This window comes from Pteropus medius, unplaced genomic scaffold (genome assembly GCF_902729225.1).
Source record: "Pteropus medius unplaced genomic scaffold, Ma_sr-lr_union100, whole genome shotgun sequence".
Classification (NCBI taxonomy): Eukaryota; Metazoa; Chordata; class Mammalia; order Chiroptera; family Pteropodidae; genus Pteropus; species Pteropus medius.
In genome coordinates this window covers 27200684-27219296 of record NW_024342471.1, presented here as the reverse complement: position 1 = coordinate 27219296, position 18613 = coordinate 27200684, and the positions used below count along the sequence as shown (strand labels likewise).

At 59.1% G+C, this 18613-nt stretch overlaps 1 protein-coding gene across 1 annotated transcript in view; it reads left to right on the top strand.

The window, feature by feature from the left end:
- Window positions 1-18613, top strand: part of DIDO1 (death inducer-obliterator 1) — a 51954-nt gene that overhangs the window by 28557 nt on the left and 4784 nt on the right. The window contains exons 8-17 of the mRNA XM_039864776.1: window positions 4734-5202; window positions 5283-5442; window positions 6408-6524; window positions 6628-6732; window positions 6914-7046; window positions 7279-7804; window positions 8185-8338; window positions 8979-9068; window positions 9833-10028; window positions 16875-17103. Coding sequence (XP_039720710.1) covers window positions 4734-5202; window positions 5283-5442; window positions 6408-6524; window positions 6628-6732; window positions 6914-7046; window positions 7279-7804; window positions 8185-8338; window positions 8979-9068; window positions 9833-10028; window positions 16875-17103 — 2179 coding nt within the window. The remainder of the gene's footprint in view (window positions 1-4733; window positions 5203-5282; window positions 5443-6407; window positions 6525-6627; window positions 6733-6913; window positions 7047-7278; window positions 7805-8184; window positions 8339-8978; window positions 9069-9832; window positions 10029-16874; window positions 17104-18613) is intronic.

Here is an 18613-nt window from a genome sequence, read left to right as displayed (position 1 = left end):
CGCTCCGCATGGCCCGTCCGGGTCTGCCGATGGGACGCTCCGACCAGGGGCTGACAGGGAGGGCGACTGGACTAGCCCGATGTGCCCCTAAGGCCTTGTCAGGTTGCTTGAAGTAGTAAATTTGGGCACAAACAAGTGACGGTTAAACTAGAGTGACGGGCATGCCTGGTGACTGGTTCGGAGATAGTGGCAAAGTGGCACTTCCACTGCACAGCCAGGTGACACGCCCGTCCCCCACGAGGCCTTAATCACATTTCACACTAGTGGTCTGTGTTGAGCATGGCCCGCTGTCCCTTGTGACCAGTCCACCATGAATCGGGTCAAAGTTTAATTTCGGAACACTGAGCCTGAGAAAGACAGGAAACTGACCTCCGGACGGTTTCTCACGGGGAGGTGTACACACTTCTCTGTTGAAGGTGTCACAACAAACACGTCTGAACGAGCCAACCTAGACAAGCACATCGCCCAAACCATGGCAGTTTGACCTTCGCAGGCACCCAAAGGGGAAGGGCAGCGGGGTGCAGCTTGGGCTGGCTTGTTACTTGCGAAGTTGTGTCTTCTGACACAAAAGCACAAAATCAAATGCTTCCCTTGGTGGTGGTGCCTTTTCACCTAGGAAGCCCCGATGGGACAGGGGTGGAGGGCGGGCCGAGCCCCCTGTACGCACGGCTGCTGCGCTGCCCCAGCCCTGGGCTTGGTCCCTTCTACAGAGACGGTTCCTGCAGCGGTGGCAGCTTCAGTCTTACTGCTGCTTGGACGCGGGACCCAGTGGAGTGGGTGGTGTGCGGAGGTCGTGTTGTGAAGTCAGGTGCCCAGTCCTTGGGTCAGCGGGCAGTTCCAGGGAGGGGAACCCCTGTGAAGGCCACCAGTCACTTGGTGTGCCATGTCGTGTGCCTACCACACGGTTGACTTGCTAGTTGTCACACCAGAAACCTTTCTTAGTTGAGGTCTTTGGCTTTTACAGTCAATCATCCTCGGGAAGTAGGACCACCAAGGCTTCAGTGTGGCCGAGTTTTAGGTTTGGGGTGTTTAGGGTACACATGCATAGTCTGGGGAGGACGAGAGGTGCAGGTGCATAGCAATGTATAGTGGCTCAAGGCTTCTCACCCTGTGCTGTGCCTGTGCAGAGCTGTCGCAGGAGGGCTGTCACTAGACAGGGTTTAGGGCTGTCCAGGCTAGGCACGTGCCCCATGTCTGCCCTGCCTGGCGTGGCTTCATTTGGGCCTCTCCCCAGCTACCCAGAGGGACGGAGCAGCACAGTGGGACTTGTGTCCTGCGCTCCACTGAGGCCCACCAGTGCCACCCAGTGGCCAATGATGCCATAGCGCCATATCCAGCTTTAACAGTGCGACAGCCCCCCTCCTATTTTCATGCATATTGGGAAATGAGCCAGTTCAACTGTGGCTGCCCCCGGAGAGCACCAGCCTGCTTAGTTCTCACACAGCTTCACCCCAACAATCTTCCCATCACAGCATGTGGCCGGCGGGTAGAAACGGATATAACTGGGCAGGGGCCTGGCCCAGCGGGCAGCCCTGCCTCCCACAGCTATGGAGGTTTTCAGCTGGCTCTCAGTGCCTGGCCTGGAACTCGACGACTTTTCCTCCCATAGGCAGGTCCCTGGGGTGTGGAAGCCAAAAGCATCTTTGCTGCCGGTGGCCCAATCTTGGCATACACATCCTGGTGGGCTGCCACTGTCCCCACTGCAGTGACCACTCATTGCAGCCAGCACAGTGCTGCTGCTGACTAGCAGTTTGGTGGCCCTTGGGGGCCACACCCCAAAGCCACCTGGCATGTCATGTGCTACTGCTTTTCTAGAACAGGCCCCTTTTCTGGATGGTTACAGAATCATTCTACGCCCTCTATAAATTTATCCCCAAGCTAATCGTTAGGTGTGAGTTCGGGTGACCGGTTTACAGATTCGAGTTTCACTCTGCTCAAAAACAGTACTGTGTGCGAACTGTCAAACATACCAGCACTGCACTGTGGTGACTGTCATTCCAATGTGTCCCAAGTCCAGCTTGCAGTGGAACCAAACAGGCCAGCGTGTGGCATTCGTGGGGTAGAACTTTCTGCAGGTTTCAGCATTGCCTTCAAAGTCGGAGGGTGTGGCCAACTTGCTCTCAGATCCAGACCACCAGTTTCAGTGTCTTCCCAATACCCCATTGGCTTGGTTACACCTGTTTATGTACTCAGGGCCAGGTGAGGGGTGATGAGGGTTGACTCTTAAAAGGCAGACCCAGTTAATTTTATGAAATAGCCTCACAGTTAAGGAAAGCTGGCCCCTGCTCGTTAACTGGGTTACAAGTGCTCAATGGCCCTGCCCCTGGGTAATAGGTCATTCTGATCGTGTACCGAGAATACCCTAAAAGTAACCTTGATGGGTACTCTGAAGAAACATCAGACCACTAGAAGTATGTATGTGGTTCTGGTCTGGAGACCTGGAGCAAATGTTTTTGAAGTTTAACTTGTCACCTGAAGCACAACGTGAAGGGGTTTATTTTAGGCTCCAGCGCCCAGCTGTCCTGTATATCACAGTCATCTTCGAGGTTTGTGGAAGCTCCTTGGGCCAGCGTTTAGAGTTACTTAAAAGTGTGCTACTAAAATGCTTGGCAAAGTTTGTATTTGTAAAAGTCAGTGACAGCTGGTTTTAGGTCCCACTTTAATCCTCGTGGGTTCGTCTTCCATGACTGCCAACAACTGGCCCCCCCCACCCCCACCCCGCCTGGCCGTCTGCTAGGTGTCAGTGTTAGGCACTCCAGCACCACATCTCCTTGCTGCTATCCCAGCCCTCCACCTCCCCAGCCCTCCCACTTAGGGGCCCTAGGGGCCAGCTCCTACTTAGCCTAAGCTCTAGCTTCACTGCAGGCTGGGCACTGAGGGCCTTGTCAGCCACATGGGATGTGGTGAAAGTTTCACGAAGTGCACTGTCTCCCTAGGTGTGTAAACTTGACCTGATGCAATGATACCCGTAAAAACCTAGTTCTGTTCTTTGTTGTGTTAAATCCTTTTTTATACTTTAGTGTGTTTTACTTAGAGATTTAGCTCCAAAAATTGACACCTTTAGAGGTGTGATTTGGTGACAGTGGCCATGCGGACGGAGCATGCAGTGATCTTTGGAAACTTGGAGGACTTCAGCCTGGGACTGCCAGCGGTGGTGGCGGGGTGGTGCTGGACGGACCGCCTTAGATAGGGGACAAGAGGCCAGAGGACTTTGGGATGACAATGAAGGACTTACAAGTTAGGATTGATGCCTGGGGGCGAAGCACTCAGCCCTGCCCTGCAGCTGGCCTGTGCAGCGCTGCCGCAGACTTGGAGAAGCGATGTCGCAGTGGGAGAGCTTGAGGTCTCTTGTTCTAGAGCCTGCCGAACTTGCTTCACGTGCTGTTGGAGGAGGGACGTCCTTGGGGGCCGTGGCTCTGGCTCTCCGCCAAGATGACTAAGGCTGGTGCTGGTGGCTACCCTGGGGCCAGGAGGCAGGCTGTTGGGTCGGGTTTCAGACTTTCTGCCTGGTTCACTGGGACAGTTGAAAGCACTGGTGGCTGCTGCTGATGGGATTTTAATCCCCAGGTTAAATTGACAGGGCGCCTGAGCATCTATTGAAATCTCCCATTCAGGTGTCCGGGAGTTTTAGTAAAACTTGCACCCCAAGAGGCACCTTGTCCGTGGGTGACTTGACCACCTGCGCCAGGTGGTGTGCCCACACGGTGTCCTGGCTCGCCCATGGGCCCACCTGATCCTGGCCACTCTGGGAGGTGTGTGGAGCGAGGACCACCGGAACGTGCCGCCTGCGCTCCCGTCCTTGCTCCGTGACCTGGCCTTGGTCAGCCGCTGGCCCCGGGCCCAGGGCTGCAGTGCGCACTCAGCCTCGGCCTCCTTTATGCCCAAGACCCGAGTTGTGAGGCCTGGCTACGGCTTACGTGTAATCAGCCCTTCAGCATGCGCCCTTTTGAAAGAGAAAGTACTGGCGTGTTGATTTTTGTGCAAGTTGGGGTGTTTTGATCATTTTTAAGCTGTTGTCTGCAATCCCCGTTCAAATTAAAAGTGCGAGTTTGTTGTCTCGCCCAGTAGCGGAGCCCGGCTAAGGGGCTGCCAGCGGGGACGTTTCTGCAACAGCACAGCGCGTTCTCGTCATCTTACGTGACGATGGGTCTTCCTCACGTCGCAGTGTCCTAGCTTTGTTTTATTAACGTCATCTCACTCAGTTGACAAAATTTTGTCCGAAAGAATGATGAACAGCTGTGAGCAGCCCCCACCCGCGGATGGGCTCTTGCTCGTCATTGCAAAGCCTCTGCCGGGGCGGGTGTGTGCAGCTAAAGGGACTTGCCAGTCTGACCCATCCCGTGAAGACTTTTTACACTCGTGTTTATTAAAAAGAAATTGCCCTTGCATTTTTAATGAAAGTACTCTTCTAAATCTACCCTTTTTTTGATAACATGAAATTTGCCTTTCCATTTTTAAGCTTAGCTAATGATTTAAATGAAGCCTTTGATAACTAGAATTTGTTGGTTGAAGTAACAGGATTAATGGAATAACAGCAAAACATTTCTTTGTGAAACGAAGTTTGCTCAGAGCCATGAACGTTGCTGGAGACCTCATTGCAGTCCTGGTTCACTGATTCCGAATTTAGTGATTATTTTTATAGCCTTTCTCTCTGAACCGCTGTCTCCCAAGCTGCTGCTGGGTGAGGACACGGCCTCGTCCTGCGTCGCTCAGCGTGTGCGTTTCCTTTACAGCCGTCAAGGACAACAGGCACACAGAGGACAACCTGGCAGCGGCTGCGGCGCCCAAGAAAGTGGTCCCTCCAGGCTCCCTGCTGGGTGGCAAGCAGCCTTCACCCCGAAGCCTCCTTCCAAAGAAGTCTCCTCCTTTTGTGAACGTGGCGGGAGCCAAGGCGGCCATCAGGAAGGTGCCCCCGGGCTTCAAGGGCACCATGCCCAGGAGGCCGTGGCTCTCGACCACCCCGTCGGGTGCAGCGTCCACTGCCAAGCAAGCCAGGCTGGTGCCTGGCACCGCAGCGTCCGCCTCCAGAACGCTGCCTGGCTCCGCTGCCGTGGGAGCTGCCAGGAAACCCATGGCGACTTCTGTGCCCTTGGCCTCCCCAGCCCCGGGTCGCCTGGGGCCCTCGAGCCCTGCCCCGTCACAGCCAAATTCTCAGATCCGGCAAAACATCCGGCGCTCGCTGAAGGAGATCCTGTGGAAGAGGTGAGTGGCCTGCCTGGCGTCCCGCCGCGCGGGCTGAGCGTGCGGGTGCCGTGCTTCACACGCGTCCTTCATCCCTCCAGAGTCAGTGACAGCGATGATTTGATCATGACGGAGAGCGAGGTGGGGAGGGTGGCCCTCCGCATCGAGAAGGAGCTGTTCAACCTGTTCCGTGTCACCGACAACCGGTACAAGAGCAAGTATCGCAGCCTCATGTTCAACCTCAAGGACCCCAAGAACCAGGTGTGCGCCGTCTGTTCGCCGCTGTCTTCTGCGAGTGTTACATTGCTAAGGGAAACAGCATTCTGAACCACTCTTATCCTTCCGTGGAAGCGGAAAGGTTCCTTTGTCCCCTCTGGCACTTGCCCTAGGCCGCTGGTAGACGCGTGTTCGCCCACCCTTCCCTGCCTTAACTGGAGGCCTGGGGGTCTCACTGGCTCCCTGAAGTCCACCCTTATTCCAGACCCATTTCTTCTAAACATGGCCGTGCCATCACGTTCTCGTCCAGTCATCAGCTCTGGAACAAAGTTCAAGTTCTTTACCCCAGTCAGTATGTGGGGCCCCCCACCTTGGGGCAGCTCCAGATGGCCCCTTCTGCCTCAGTGCCATTCCCAGCAGCAGGGCGAGTCTGGCCCTCCAGGCTTCCTCAGCGCGGTCATGACCCCTGCAGCGCTCGCTGTCCAGACACGTGCCGTCACACCTGGCTGTGGGGCGCCACTCACAGCAGCCGCGGGTGGGCCGTGCTGTTCCTGCAGCCTCCAGATGGCTTGGCCGCTCACCTGTTGAGTGCCGGGGCCCATGCCACCCTGCTTCCGATGAGCCCCATGGATGGGCACGGTCCCGGGGGGCTCTGACTGTGCACGTCGCCGTGTGCACCCCCGGCGAAGGAGGTCTCTTCCTGCCGCTGTTGCTGACACGGCCCCCGGAGCCGATTCATGTTCTCTCTGGAGGCCTTTTTATAGTGGGTGCCGTGCTGTCTGGACACCCCTGCTCCATGGGGCGGCCCAGGGGGACTCCTGTGGGCTGCTGGGGACTGGGTGTCACGAGGCCCCTGCTGCCCCCATCCGAGGCTTCGGTCTCCGTCCTGCCGTCCCCCAGCCTCTGGGCAGGGACTTGCCCACTGCCCTGTTCTGTCCAGACCCTCCTTAGGGCCTTAGATACAGTCACTCAGATGCTTTGAACCCCTGAGCAAAGCTGCTTGTTCACAGGGACTTTTCCATCGTGTTTTGCGTGAAGAAATCTCTCTGGCAAAACTCGTGAGGATGAAGCCAGAAGAACTCGTGTCTAAGGAGCTGTCCGTGTGGAAGGAGCGGCCCACGAGACCTGTGAGTCCGGCGCCTGTGGCCACGGCGGCTCCAGCGGGGGGCCCGGGCTGTTGGCGGGGTACCCGTGGCAGAGGCATGAGGCTGTTGGTCCTCTTCCCCTTAGGTGATGGAGCCCAGGGCTAAGTTTCTTAACGAAAGCAGGAAGACAGCCGTCAGGCAGGAAGCCGTTCCCGACATGGAAGATTCTCCACCAGTGTCGGACTCGGATGTAAGCCCTTGGGGTCCGCTGTCGGCGGGGGTGGGTGAATTCTCGGGCCAGGCGCACGCGGCCGTGCTGTCCTGCACTTGGCCTCAGCGGTCCTCCTGCGGGGGGCGCGTCACGGGGTGTCTGCACGCGTGCCCTTGGTGGGAGGAGGTGGCCCAGTCGGTGCGTGTCCGCTGCCTTTCAGGAGCAGGAGTCGGTCCGCGCCGTGCCGGAGAGCAGCGCCGTCCCCCTGCTGGACGTCTTCAGCAGCATGCTGAAGGACACGACCAGCCAGCACCGCGCGCATCTCTTCGACCTGAACTGTAAGATCTGCACAGGTGAGCGAGGCCGGGGCGCCGCCTTAGGAGCGAGTCGCCGGCCCTCCTCCCGCGGCTGTTGGCCCCGCGCCACACTCTGGGGGGCCGGCTAGGGGGGGCCGGCTCGGGGGGGCCGGCTCGGTCTCTGGGCTCCGGAGTCAGCTCTGCACGCAAGTCGCTGTTTATTCTCGCCTGTGGACAGGCTGTGCGTCCACATCAGCTCCCTCACGGAGGCCTCCCTCACATCCTTCAGGTCAGGTGCCGTCGTCGGAAGACGAACCAGCTCCGAAAAGACAGAAGCTGGCGGCTTCTAAGAAGGAGGAGTCGAAACCCAAGCACGACAGCCCGCCCTCTGAGCCAGCTGTCAGCTCACCTGATGAGGTGGTGCCAGAAACTGTGCCCGAAAACGCCTCTGAGCCGGACCCGGGGGGCGCCTCCGAAGCACCCTTGGAGAGGAAGTGCCCCCCGGGCCCCCCAGGAGACAGCCACCCCGAGCCCTCCACCCTGGAAGGGCCCTCAGGCCTGGCCTCCTGTGGGGGCGGGGTGCTCACCACAGTCACCATGTCTGGCCGAGACCCCAGGACTGCACAGAGCGGGGCGAGCACAGTCATGACCCCCGCAGCAGCCCACCCGGAGACTCCTCCCCTGGCGGAGCCACGACAAGACGTCCTGAAGCCCGCCGTGGCCTCCGTACTGGTGCCCAAGTCCATACTCGCTAAGCCGTCCTCGTCCCCTGAGCCCAGATACCTCCTGTCGGTCCCGCCATCACCGAGCATCAGGTGCGGTGTCCACGCGTTGTCCAACACAGCTCACGTAGACGAGCAGGAGGGGCAGCTGTGTGGTGGCCGGCTGTACTGTGACACTCTACCAGAACGCCCTAGCGCGTGCGAAACGCCCGGGGCCAGGGTTGGGGTGCCGGGCACCATTCATGAGCCTAGGTCAGGAAACGGAAACGCGAGTTCACAGCCATCTGGTTTTGTTGCCCGTTCGGCGTATTTCTCTTTGAGCAGAACGTGTCGATGGCAGCGTGATTGTGGTAGTTAACTTGTAACAGGCAGCTACTGAAACGCAGGGTCTCAGTTTACTGTTGTAAACACGTGGTATCTTCGTGCTTTGGGATCTCTGTGCAGAGCGCGTGACTTCTCGCTTTGTCTTGCAGCGTCGCGGAGTCACGGTCCCCTCCGGAAGGAGACACGGCCCTCTTTTTGTCCCGGCTGAGTGCCATTTGGAAAGGCTTTATCAACATGCAGAGTGTAGCGAAGTTTGTCACCAAGGCCTATCCTGTCTCCGGATGTTTCGATTACCTCAGCGAGGTTAGAACCGGGGGTGTGTGTGTGCGCGCACGCACGTGTGTCACTGTAGCTCTGAACCTGTGCCAGCGTCCAGACTGGGATGGTCCCAGCCGCGTGGGTGCACGGCTCCTCGGAGGCGAGCTGGGGGTCGACGGGGCTGGCGGTGACAACGTGCTGGCCGAGCAGTCTGGCTGGTGGGCAGGCCTTCGGCAGGAGACGGGCATCCCGACTTGCGGGGGGTAGGCTGGGGTTCCCCTTCCCCATGTCCGGCCGGGCGCGATCCCGACTTGCCTAGGTGCGGGGCGACATGACGCGCTTTTCGTTTTCGTGATCGTGGAAGCAGCACTGGCACTCACGCCCTGAGCGGGGAGCCGGTCATGTCTGGGGGCCACAGAATCAGCCCCGTACGTACGTGCTTGCAAAGGGTGACACGCATTTGCCAGACATCCTGTGTGACAGAAGGCTGTCACCGTGCCATCTTGGGTTTAGTAACTCCTGATCCTGAACGTTAGGTAACCAAGTAGAGTTCGGTGCAGTCATTACCTTTTTCTGTGGAACTGTGGTTTTCTTGAATTGTGGGTAGTTTGGCGCCTGGAAGTGACTGTGTCAGTTTCTGAAGGCTGGTTCGACCGGTCACTGATGCAAAGTGCGTTTTGTCCAGGACCTGCCAGACACGATCCACGTTGGCGGAAGGATTGCGCCGAGGACAGTGTGGGACTATGTTGGCAAACTCAAGTCTTCTGTGTCTAAGGTACTTGCTTTCCGTCCAGTGTCTGCGTCCACAGGTGTCTGCTCAGAGTCAGCTTTCACCTCCCTGCTTGGCAGGTTGACACCTGAGATGTCAGCCAACAACTGCTTAGCCGTTTCCAGGTGAACGTTAAGTTTCTAGCTGGACGACGACGTGAGCGTGTGCTTAACACAGTGTCGAAGTTTCGCTGCCGACTTGTTACGTGCAGCTCACTGCTAGTGAGAATTCGCACTGTCTCCTGTCCTCTCTGTGTGGAGGGTGGGGCTGGGAGGCGGGCAGACAGCGCTCGAGCGGGGGGCCGCAGTATTTATCAGGGTCACAGAAGGGTGTGGACCCTCTCGTCCAGTTTAATCCTCCCATTTAGAGGCACAGACGCCCTTCGTAGATCACTCAGCCAGTGGATCGTGACTGCGGTCGGCACACCAGTGACAGCTTACTCTGCAGCAGATGCTGCCCTACGTGGCACTGCGTGCGTGTCAGCTTGTGGGCGCAGGACCTCCATGCAGCGGGTGCTATTTCGAGAACACTGGGCCTGCGAATAGAAATTTTTACGAGGTCCCGTGGAAACAGGGTTTGCGTCCTGCAGCCGCTGCTCGAGCCCGCCTCCCCTGCACCCCACTCTTCTAGCTGGACAGCAGGACAGTGGGGAGCAAGTCGGCTGCATGCTGCTCCCTGTCCAGGCTGCTTCGGAGGCTTAGGTGCACCTGAAGGTAGATGCCTTTTCGGAGTGGCCCAGGTCAACGCTGTTCGTCCTCTGTCCCCTGCAGGAGCTGTGTCTGATCCGCTTTCATCCCGCGACCGAGGAGGAGGAGGTGGCCTATATCTCTCTCTACTCCTATTTCAGCAGCCGCGGCCGCTTCGGCGTTGTCGCTAACAACAGCAGGCGTGTCAAGGATCTCTACCTGATACCGCTGGGCGCCGAGGACCCTGTCCCATCCAAGCTCTTGCCCTTCGAGGGACCAGGTAAGCGCTGGCTTTCTGGGTGGTGGTTAGGCTCCTCTGAGCCCACACGTGCCCCTCCCCCAACACTGAGTCCTGCTGTGCGTGTCACGAGGTGGTCATGCCGCCTCACGCCGTGACTGTCCATGAGCAGGAAGTGGGAGTGTGCATGAAGCAACACTAGCAGTTTCCAGGGTGCTGCGGGTAGCGCTGAGCGAATTGTCACAGAAGACTTTCACGAAGCGAAAAGACCCACAGCGTCCAGCCAGCCTGTCACAGTCCTGGCTCTGGACTGTGCTGGTGGCGGGGAGCCTGGAGGAGGGCGGGGAGGAGAGGTGGCCTCCCCTCGGCCCCCCACTCAGCGCCTCCGCTCGGCTGGGCCCTGAGCGCTCAGCTCAGGCGGGCTTCTGCCCCACTGACGGGAGCGACTCTGGGAGGCGTGGGGTGGGGGGGCGAGTACTCCCAGGAGCCACCGCTCGAGTCTGCGGCCCAGAGCTTAGCCAGCTCTTCCGTTTTGTGTGTGCTCCTTCCTTGAGAAATACTGCCTTCAGAGAGTTCCTTACAGATTCACCTGAAAGAAGAGAGATTTATTACGGGGTTGAGGGTGGTTCCGAGGGGATGTGTGTCTCCTTGGCCCTGAAGTCCCCAGAGGGTCTGTCTTGCCTGGAGAGTGACGGGTCTAACACATGGCGACTGCTCTTTGTAGTGCTGTGTTCTAGGGGTGGTGGCTGACCGCCCTGAGCCATCACGGGTGCCACCTAGACCCTGGCACTTCCATGTCTCGGCCCCGTCGCCAGCCCCTGGCAGGTGTTCCCACCATAGCCGCGCTGCAGTCACACCGCACCTGCACTGCTGGGACCCAGCAGGGTGGCCCTCTGCCCACCTGCAGCACGCGCTCGGGCGGTGCCGGGCTCGGCGCACCCCTGCCCCGTGGAGTCGCGCTCAGAGGGCTCGGCACGGCACGGCACGGCCCATTGTTTCAACGCCTGATACACTTTAAAGGCTAAATACTTCTCGTGCCCTCCCTCCTGCTCCGGGGGGAAGGAAGTGCCACCTGACGGGCGGCAAGAAGAGCCGTCTGTAGTGGAGGGTTTGGTAAGTGAGCGGGTGGCAATCTTCCTGGATGACCATGAAGGGAGACACCCCGTGTCCCTGAAGCAGAGGCAAAGAAGCTGACTTCTGAGACCCGTGCGGAACGCTCGGGTCAGTCACAGAGTAGATCTGGGGGGGTGGCCACGGGGCCGTGGCTCTGACCACACGGCAGGCTCCTCTCCCCATGGGGACATGCGTTAGGCTCTGACCCCCTTTTAAGCAGAACGAAAACACTTCCCTTCTGGCTTAAGGCCCTGTCACTGCTTCTCTGCCGCATCTTGTCTGGCTGCAGGGTCGCCAGCAGGAAGGGGAGGGGCGCGGCTTCCTGACCTGGTTCCCTGCAGCCCTGGGAGACGGCTGCTGGCAGAGGGAGCAGAGGGGCCGCACTAGGTGCCCCTGAGGCGACGTGGACGGGAGGGCGAGGCGGGGGCACTCGCCTCCTTCACTAACCGTGATGGGTGCTGACCGCCCGCACACACCTGCTAACCGGCCGAGTGGACTCCACTCTGGTGCACCCGCAGGCTGAGGCCTGACACTACCTGAAGGGGATCCCTGAAAGACCACAGATTGTCACCCTCAATGAGGAGTAACAGCTTTGTTAAAACAGTGAGGGTTTTAGAAACGTGATCAAGGATCTTTTTTGCCCCTAAGTTCTTAGCTTTCTTTTGCGTTTAGGGGCTTCTCGGTCTCAGCCTGTCGGAGCACTGTTTTCTTATCCGATACCATCGATTCACACACACGTGAATCTCCGTGTATGTTTTGTGCATGTCCGCATCAGCCAAACAGCCTGGCTCCAGGCCAAGTTACCTACCTCACCTGCCTCACGTATTTATAGCGTGACTTGGTGCACTCCAGATACAGTGTTTGCGTGTCCTGGTGTCGTGTGCGTGTGCATGTCACTCGTGTGTGTGTGCATGTCACTCGTGTGTGCACACGTGCCTGGAAGGCTGGGTGGGGATATTTTTTCCCTTGTTAGCGTTCCCTGTCCTCACAGAGCTAGTCTGCACAGCATTCTCTGCAGGCCCAGACCCAACTTGGGGTGGCGGTGACATCCCTCAGTAGAGCGGCCAGCGGTTTGAACTCATGCCTCCAGCCAGCACTGGCCCCGTGGCCTGAGAGGAGCACCTCTGACCCCGCGGTAGCCCTGCAGGACATTGTATCTGCCCCTGTCTCTGAGGGGGGTGACCTATGTACCCACAGTTTTCACTCCTGAGGTCCCACGCCCAGTAAGTGGCCGGGCCAGAGTTTGCCCAAGGCTGTGTGGGAGGTGGAGAGGTGGCTGAAGTGGGGGACCGACTCATACACACGCAGCCTGCACCCCGAGCTCAGGACCCGGGGGGGCTGGCAGCAGGGTGTCTGGCAGCTCACACTTGGGAAGCAGGTGAAGACGACGCCGACGGTGCCGGATCCGTCTTTGGCCTGGTGAAACCTGCACGGGCGGCTCTTGGCCGCGCCTCGTTCTCATCTCGGCCACTCTCTGGACGGTGAGCCTGGGGAGCTTGCACACGACCCTCCTCAGCCACCCGTCCTGTGCCCGTAAGCCTTCCAGGAGTCAGCCGGAGTGCCGTTTCCCTGAGAACGTTTTTGTGACTTATCCGCAGAAATGCCAGGGCATCTCGTGTCACCCAGTGGCATTTTAATCACTGGCAGTGTCGCTTCAGAGGACAGCCTCCAGGAAGCCCGGGTCCCCCGGTCCAGCGAGCGTCTTCCAGTGCACTGTCGGCTCAGCTCGCTGCTGCTGACACTGATGGGCTCAGCACTGGGGACCTGGGGTCGGCCGCTCTCACGTCCTAGGGCTTCCCTCGTAGCAGGGAGACCGGTCCGATTGGACGCTCGTCTCCCATGTGACCCCAGCAGGACTGGCCCCAGGCTGGGGTTTGTCCCTCCCCCGTGCATGGGCCCATTCTCGGCTGGGTTTCTAGGACATAGGCACGCAGCCTTCCGAGGGCTTCCAATGCCAGGGCCGTTTCCTCGGCCACTGCGCCCCGTAGCCTCCCCCGGGTGCGCTCCTCCCCGCTTTCGGAACGCGCCGTGGAGTTCCGCAGCTCGAAGCGCTGGCAGGTAAGCATTTCTGCAGGCCCCGTGTGCACGGGCGGCCACACGGACGACTCGGGGCGCGTGCGCTGTCCAATGTACCGCTCTTCCTCCTCCGAAACCAATAAAGATGTTTCCTGGAAACCGCCCATGTGTGTGTGCATTGAACCCCGTGGTAGCTCCGGGTACCTGTCACCAGTCCACCGCGAAGGGAGGCAGCGGTCCCCACCTTTGCCTTTCATCAGCCAGTGTGTCTTCCGTCCAGTAATGCAGCCCAGCCAAGGGCGTGCGGGCCGGCGCTTCTCCGGGCCACCTGAGCGGATGCTGGTGACACCACATGCCGGGCCCGTGGCTTTGTGCAGGTCACGTGGATTGAGATGGGAAAGTGGGAGAGGTGTGCTTGTGCGCGTGTGTGTGCGCGTGTGTGGAGAGCTGGGCGAGGTTCACTACTGCCCCACGTCTGCAAGGCCTGCTCTGCCCATGCGAGTCTAAGGTCTGTCACGAGGTGACTCAGCCACCTGTTCTCTTACAGCACACGAGGAGACTAAGTAACGGACAGTGGGGCGTGCGGGGTGGACTCAGAGGTACAGGCTCTTGAGGGGTCGGCTTCTGGGGGCTCTTGGAAAGCCGCATCCCGTGGCGCGTCAGGCACGAGGTGCGGGGGAGGCCCAGGGGCTCTCCCTTCCCCAGCCACTTCCCTTCCCTCGCACCCCTGTGCCTGGCGCGGAGTCAGGTGACATGCCTCTTCATGTGTCCCTGGGCTTCTCCGTGTCCTCCATGCCGGTGGTCCGGCAACCCTGGGCAGAGGCCATTTCCGTCCCCACAACACAGCAGGGCAGGCGGGGTTCCGGCCCCTGTCCCCAGTCTCCTCACATCTTGTCCGGAAGTGGAGGGGGCACAGCCACCGCGGATAAGTCAGTCCCACCCGCCCACCTGCTGCTGTTTTTCGTCTGATTTATGATTGACGGGCCCCAGCAACCTGCACGGGAGGCGGGTGAGCGCATCCTGCTGCTTACAGTGGAAAAAAGGAGGAAATTTGCAAGCTGGCCACGGCCTCGTGCCTCTGTGGGGCAGCCAGCTGGTCCCTGCCACACGCCTCGGGCACCCTCTCCTCCCTCTGGAGGCCCAGACCAGGAGAGGGCGTTGGGGTGGGGGGAGCTGGCCCGCTGCCACCTCCCAGCAGTGAGCGACCTTACAGACACTTTGCTTGGCGTGGAGCGTGACTGAACTGGGGGCGTCCCCTCCTCTCAATTAAGATTGCGTCTGAGGCCCAGCAGAGATCAGTGAACGTGACTTCCATGAATGTAAGTTATACTTCAGACGTTCGTGCAGCCGTAACACGAACATGTTTTGATAAGATCTGATGAGATCGCATGAACATGTGAGTCAGGTGACAAGATTTGACTGCTTCAAAATAGGGGTATCCATTTTGAGAGCCCAGTTTAAATTTCAAATCTTGGGGAAACTCGAAACTAACAGCTACGCAGCTGTGGAGCGTGCTCGGCTCACTGCGGATGTGAGCTGTCGAGAGCCGTGAGCGTGCAGGGCTGCCAGCTGTGGACTTGGATGCCAATCTCCAGGTAGCTCACTGTCTTCAAAACAAATGTAAACGTTAAGTAATTGAACCAGAACCGTTCCTATGATGATGGACGGACGACAAAGGCAAGAGCCGGAAGGAGTGTGCCAAGGCCAGGATCTATTACTTGTTTTAGTAATGAGCACGTTTAGCCATTGAAAGTTTCCGTCGCTGTGATGGGCTGTGCACGTCACAAGGGCCTGGGTCTGGCACAGTGACTTATCACACGCAGCCTTGACCCAAAGCTCGATTCACGCCACAGCCTCGCACTTTGAAAGCTGAGCTGTCCCTGATGAGGGAGCACGGCCCCCTGCACTGGGGACAAGCTCGGGGGACGTCCCTGCTTCAGGGCTCCCCACCCTTGCGCACTCTCGCCTGCCCATGCTGCTGAGTGGGTCCCCCTCCTGCTGGTAGGGAGGAGACGCTCACCGAACTGTCCCCTAGGGCTTCTGCTGGGCTGGCCGTGAGTGCTCAGCAGGGAGACCTCGGGGGCCATTGTCAACAGAGTCTGGTCCCCATGGGCCATCACAGCCACTTTACCAGTTGACCCTACACAAAAATGGTTCGAATAAGCTATGAAGTATTCCGTAAGGAGCTGTTAGAGACGTATCGTTTCAAGTTAACATTCTCCACCCGTGTTAGGAAATGGACTGGATAGACCCGGCCCCCTCACACCTGCTGAGCAGAAACTGGACGTGCTGACTAGTCCCTCTGCCCTCCTCGCCCAGCTCGTCCTTTCCTGCTACGTGGCTGTCCTCAGAAGGGCAGGGAAGCCATTTCTCTAACAAAGGTGGTGGTGAGGTCCTGGGGTCTCAGGAGTGCAGATCTTCAAGGGGCCTTGACGCTGCCAAGAGGGAGGTGGCATGCACTGTCAGCCCGGGAAGGGACGTTCAGCACCCTCATGTGCTCAGCCTGTCACCCCACGTCTATTGGGGTTTTAAAAGACTGACAGACTACTTACCGAAGTGGCTTTAAAATCACAGAACAGGAGAAGCTATGTTGATTTTTAGTAAGCAGAATGGAACGTGAACATACACACACCGTAGTAATGTTAAGTCGTGAATTGAATTTACACGATTTGATTATTTTAAGTATCTTCTGCAGTTGAAACAAACTTTCTGTTCTTTGTGTAGCGTTTCTCCCTCAGTTACTGTTCTGTGACTTGGGCTTGCTCGCTGCTCTTTTGCTTTTCCGGATTCTGGGAGTGCGGGGCTGGGGCACTCACCACTGAAACATTAGCGTTCCTGATAGAATGTACCACAGTGTGGGATGTTTGGGACAGTGTTTCCTTAAGAAGTAATAATTTTTAAGACCTGTGTCCTTTCCTAAAACTCCCAGTGCATTTTCTTTGCCGCCAGCGTCCTGAGCCCTGGGCACTTCCCTTAAGCATCACGTGTTACGTTTGCATAAAGGTTGAGCGTTTGGTGGCTCTTGACAGGTTAATGCTCACTGCATTTCTTTCTAAACCTAAAAGTCTTTATTTTAGCCATTTCAGTAAGCATTTTTCTCCTCATTTGGCATTTCGACACCAGCAACTGTGGAGTTAACCTCATGGCACGTGCTGCTTTGATCATTATAATTTTATTGACCGTCGTAATCGAGCTGTAGAATTGGTTTCTAATCACACGTTTATTTAGCTTAATTTAGGTATTGCAACTCATAAGTTAAAGACCCACAGAGCTGCTGTTACCTTTCTGATGTGCGGCAAGAGGCAAATAAAAGGACGTGGCAGAGATTTCGTTTCAAAGCCACGCTGGCGCCGCGCTTTGTTCCCGCGGGTTAACGTGCCGTATGCTGGCGTTGCGGCCGGCCCCGCCGCCCCTCCACGCTGTTGCCGGGGGTTGTATCTCATTTTAAAAGCTGTCATGTAAACTCTGACGATTGGGGTGGATTTACTCATGAATTGGGCCCTGGGTTTTGTGGTCTGTGCCTGGTGCTTAACCGCGTCCCATCAGACAGCCCACGTCGGGCTGGGCGGGCACGTCGGTGGGTTCATGGCTGTTGCAATAAGCTCGTCAAACACTTGATTTTATTCTGTCATAGAATGTCTTCTATTATTAAAGCATTCCCCAGTACCGCCCCCTCCACTACTCCCTAATAAAGTTCACCTCTGAAGGACAGAAGTCTCATCTGGATTCTGAAATGTGCCCCCAAATTTTATTTTTCAGGTCTCGAGTCACCACGTCCAAACATAATCCTCGGATTAGTGATCTGTCAAAAAATGAAGCGGCCTTTGAATGCCGGAGAGTTGGACAAGGTGGAGGAGAAGCGGGCCCGGCTTCCTCTGCAGGAGGACGTGGACGTCCCCGTCTACCCCAGGACGCCTGCTGCCCCGCAGCCTGAGAAGAAGCCCCCCAAGTACCAGCCATGCTCCGGGACTGCTGTCGGCACCACACCCCCCCTGGTCTCCTCCCCGCCTCTACCTCTCTGGAACCCCCAGCTGCGGCAGCTTCGTCGTCAGTGTTAAAAATACTGTCCACTCTCAAGCCTGGAGCCACGAATGACACCACCGCGCCCCCCGCACCGGCCATGGCTGCAGCGGCTGCCTCCCCTGCCACATCCTCAGCTTCGAAAACTGCATCGCCCCTGGAGCACATCCTGCAGACTCTCTTCGGGAAGAAGAAGTCCTTTGACACCGCTGCCAAGGAGCCCGTGGAGCCGGCTCTGGCCTCCACCCAGGATGCCAAGGCCAAGGCCGATGGCGGGCTGCCCACAGTGCCCTTACTGGACCCGATTGTCCAGCAGTTCGGCCAGCTGTCCAAGGAGAAGGCCGTGGAGGACGAGGAGGACGACCGGCCGTATGACCCCGAGGAAGAGTACGGCCCCGACAGAGCCTTCGACACGCAGCTCGGCGACCACGGTGGCCGGCCCGATGCCGACAGGGCCACCGAGTCTGCAGAGCGCGAAGAGGTGGCTTATGACCCGGAGGACGAGACGATTCTAGAAGAAGCCAAGGTGACGGTCCACGACCTGCCCAACAGGATGTGCTCAGACGTCAGGGGTGGGGCCGGGGAGAGGCCGGCAGGGGGCGCTGTGGACGGGGCCGCCCCGTCCCTGGCCGAGCAGCAGAAGATGCTCGAGGAGCTCAGCAGACAGATCGAGGAGCAGAAGAGGCAGGTGGAGGAGCAGGAGGCGGCGCTGCGGCAGCAGAGGGCCGCCGCGGGCGTCTGCACGGCCCGCTTCTCCGTGGCGGAGGCGCTGCTGTCGCCACCCCCGAAGCCGGCTCTGCCCCAGGCCGAGCTGTTCCCGCAGGAGCAGCCGGCCGCCGGCCGGGCAGCGGCGCCGCCCGGCAGTCAGGGGCCGGCCCCGGGCTCAGACCCCAGACCCAGCCGTGACCCCAGGCAGGCGCGGCGACTGGCCGCGGAGAGCAGCGACGGCGAGAGCTGCGCCCTGGCCCCGGGCAGCAGCGCGGCCTGCGCCCCGCCGGCCAGAGAGGCCCCGGCCCCGGAGGACAAGGAGGCCTGGGCTCCAGGCGACGTGAACGCACTGCCCGCCAGGCCGGACGGCCCCGCCGGTGAGCCCTCGGAGAGCCCGGCCCAGCTGCCCGCCGACGGCGGCGCGCCCTCGGCCGGCACCGCCAGGCCTGCGCGGAAGGTGCTGCTGCCCACGCCCCCCGGCGCCTTCCCGCCCGGCTTCCCTCTGCCGGGCACCGGCCAGGACTTCGGCGGCCCGGCGTTCCCGCCGCAGTACGAGGACCCGAGGAACGCCCCGTTTGCCGACAGGAGCGACCGGGCGGCAGTTGAAACTGAAGGCGACAGAGATGCACAGTCCAGGCCCGGTGAGGGGGCCGCCCTGTTCCCCCCGCCTGGCCAGAAGGGGGCCCCTCCGCCCCCGTTCCAGGGCCAGCGCGAGCCTGCTCCACGCCCACTTGGGATGTCGGGGCTCCACGGGCCCAGTTTCCCGGGGC